Source organism: Hibiscus syriacus, unplaced genomic scaffold, assembly GCF_006381635.1.
Source record: "Hibiscus syriacus cultivar Baekdansim isolate YM2019G1 unplaced genomic scaffold, ASM638163v2 tig00002840_pilon, whole genome shotgun sequence".
NCBI classification, from domain to species: domain Eukaryota; kingdom Viridiplantae; phylum Streptophyta; class Magnoliopsida; order Malvales; family Malvaceae; genus Hibiscus; species Hibiscus syriacus.
In genome coordinates this window covers 2987846-2990576 of record NW_024061947.1, presented here as the reverse complement: position 1 = coordinate 2990576, position 2731 = coordinate 2987846, and the positions used below count along the sequence as shown (strand labels likewise).

Below are 2731 nucleotides of genomic sequence, written 5' to 3'. Positions count from 1 at the left end.
AACAATCATTTGAGGGGATAATGTATCCTTCTATGCATACTTCTACATCTTCATCGTTTTGGTTTCCACTGAAGTTTGAACATATATATATATATATATATATATATATATATATATATATATAAACTCCGATCAGAATTTAACGGTTCTGATCAATTTTTCATATAACCAAGAGTGACAAGAAGTTGCGGTTCTGATCAATTTGTCATATAACCAAGAGTGACAAGCAGTGACACTATCATTCATGAACCCTCCTTGCTCACATGAATGATATATAGGCAACGTCGGCATGCTCAGCGAGTCACTCTTTTCTTCTTTTTGTTGTGTCTTGTATTTCTTTTCATCCAATTACAAATAATCCATAAAAAACAATGTCAAGCAACAAGAAAAATCTGATTATGAACACAGTTTCAGTCAGCTTAGGTTGCAGCAGTTGCAGGAAATCCAAGCTGACGAGCTTTTTCAACCCAAAGCCTAAACAGAAACTCAAACCGAAACCGAAATCTCATTCTCTTCACAATTACCATTCATCAAGCTCCTCCACCAAGAAAACAACAACCCATTGTTCCTTGTCTGAATACGAAACAGGCACCTCTTTTTCTCCGAGTACCGACACCACCATGTACTGGGACATGGACATGGACACCGACCAGGACAGCACCAACTGTTCGATGGCGACCGTACGAGGTTTCGGGCATCTCGGAGGGGAGAGTCTGGCGGTGGAGAAAGACTCGGATGACCCTTATTTGGATTTCACGCAGTCCATGTTACAGATGATATTGGAGAAGGAGATATACACCAAAGATGATCTGAAAGACCTTCTCAACTGTTTCCTCCAGCTGAATTCGCCTTATCATCATGGGATTATTGTTCGAGCTTTCACGGAGATCTGGAACGGCGTGTTTTCCGTCGAGCCTGGTGCCGGCTCCGGTGCTACTGCTTCCTCGAAGCTTCTTTTTGGGTTCAGGCCAGGATACTTCTAGCTGGATGCAGTGGTTTATTGATAAAATAATAGTAAATTCGGACAGTTGGGAGATAAATATTTGCTGTATTTAAAGAAATATATTTTTGAGTTTAATGCAGTGAGTTTTTCAAGCATTACAGAAAATAAATATTTCTTTAAATAATAACTTTCAAAGATATTGCTATAATTTGGGTCATGTGTAAGCATATATTGTAGTGCAGCAGTTGGTCATTTTTTCAACTTTGGTAATGGAAGTGGTAAAATTCTTATTAAAAAAACAAGAGAGTAAAAAGATACCCAGAGTTTAATCACTAAAATGCATTAAAATTAGGGTTATTTTCACTTTAAGATTTATAATATAATTTTTATGTTTATAATGAATTCTTAGTATGCTAACTGAAATTAAAGGCTTAACGTAAAAATAAGCTGAATTTTACCTTGAAAAATTATTTGGTATCTAAATAAATTTTGCTAAAAAATAGTGCTTAAAATTTTTTCAGTTACATTTTTTAAGTGTCTCCCATTATTATTTTATTTTTTAATGAAAAATGAAAAAAATTAATTTATTTACAAAAGAACCCTAAATTTTTAATGAAAATTATAAAAAAATTAAAAAATCTCATTTCAACCCCGTTATCATGGTAGAACATCGGAGGAGCACCGATGGAGCGACATCGAGGATGTGTTTTGAGTGGAATTGGACAGTGATTCTGGCCGAAGAAAAATAAAGAGTGGACAAAATTTTGAACATTTTTCCACGACAAACGATGATAACTTACGGCGAAAGATCATCGGGGGTTTGATCAGAGGTCGACATCGGTATCAATGATAATGACGGTGATAGTCACCGTCGGCCGACATAAAAGGGGGAAGTAGGGAAGGGGAGAAGGCACTGGCGAGGTGAAGGTTGGGGGTTTCTGCTGGTTTTTTTTAACAAATTTTTTTATTTTTAATTAAATTCTCAAAATTATTAGAGTTTGACATATGTTATTTAACGATTAATTAACGGTGATTTTGAACGACGAACATCTAAATGTATAATTTTAGAAACTTTACACACATATTTTTAATAAAAAATTCTTTAAGTACTAAAATTAAAAATATTTTTTGAGATAAAATTCATACACTTATTTTTTGTATTAAGCCAAAACTATATTAAATATTATTTTTAAATGATTTTAGTTTGTCGAGTTCTCTTTATAAGATAAAATTCTTTTCCGTTGAAAATTCTAACCATACTACTTGACAAATAGCTAAAAAAAAGTTTTGCTGTATAGCTAAAAGCATACTTGAAATAATAATAAAATTACTCTTAATATTTGTATAAATAATCATTTTATTTCTTATTTTCTTTTGGAATATTTTAACTTTTGATATTTTATTTTAGAGTAAAATGTATTTTGGTTAGATGAAAATTATTAATTGACTAACTGTCAATGTTTCATACGGATGTAATAAGTTTATGTAATGTCAATCCAACAAAAAAATATTTTTAGAATAATTTATAATTATAATTAATTACGTATACGCTTATAAAAATATATTTAAAAATAGTGTAAAAATATTTTTTTGATGTACATCACACGTGAATCAATCATATCAATAGTAGGGGTGTAAAAAACTAACCCGGCCTGTAAAACTGACTGAAACCGACTCGAGTTAAAATTGTTTTTGACCTGCGCTGTGACGATCTGAAACCGACTTGAGTCGGAACTGATGTTGACCTGAACCCGAGTTGGACTTGGAAATTGTAGATCTGAACCCAAC

The 2731-nt window shown here is 32.6% G+C and overlaps 1 protein-coding gene across 1 annotated transcript; it reads left to right on the top strand.

Annotated features, from left to right (window-relative positions):
- Positions 1-315: 315 nt before the first annotated feature.
- LOC120153220 (transcription repressor OFP6-like) lies at positions 316-1020 on the top strand. The gene has a single exon (XM_039165220.1). It carries the CDS (start codon positions 372-374, stop codon positions 981-983), a length of 612 nt encoding a protein of 203 aa, XP_039021151.1. The 5' UTR covers positions 316-371; the 3' UTR covers positions 984-1020.
- Positions 1021-2731: the final 1711 nt, after the last annotated feature.

What these genes read in the sequence shown, in the direction of transcription:
- LOC120153220 (XM_039165220.1), top strand. Translation starts at nt 372, where the DNA reads ATGTCAAGCAACAAGAAAAATCTGATTATGAACACAGTTTCAGTCAGC.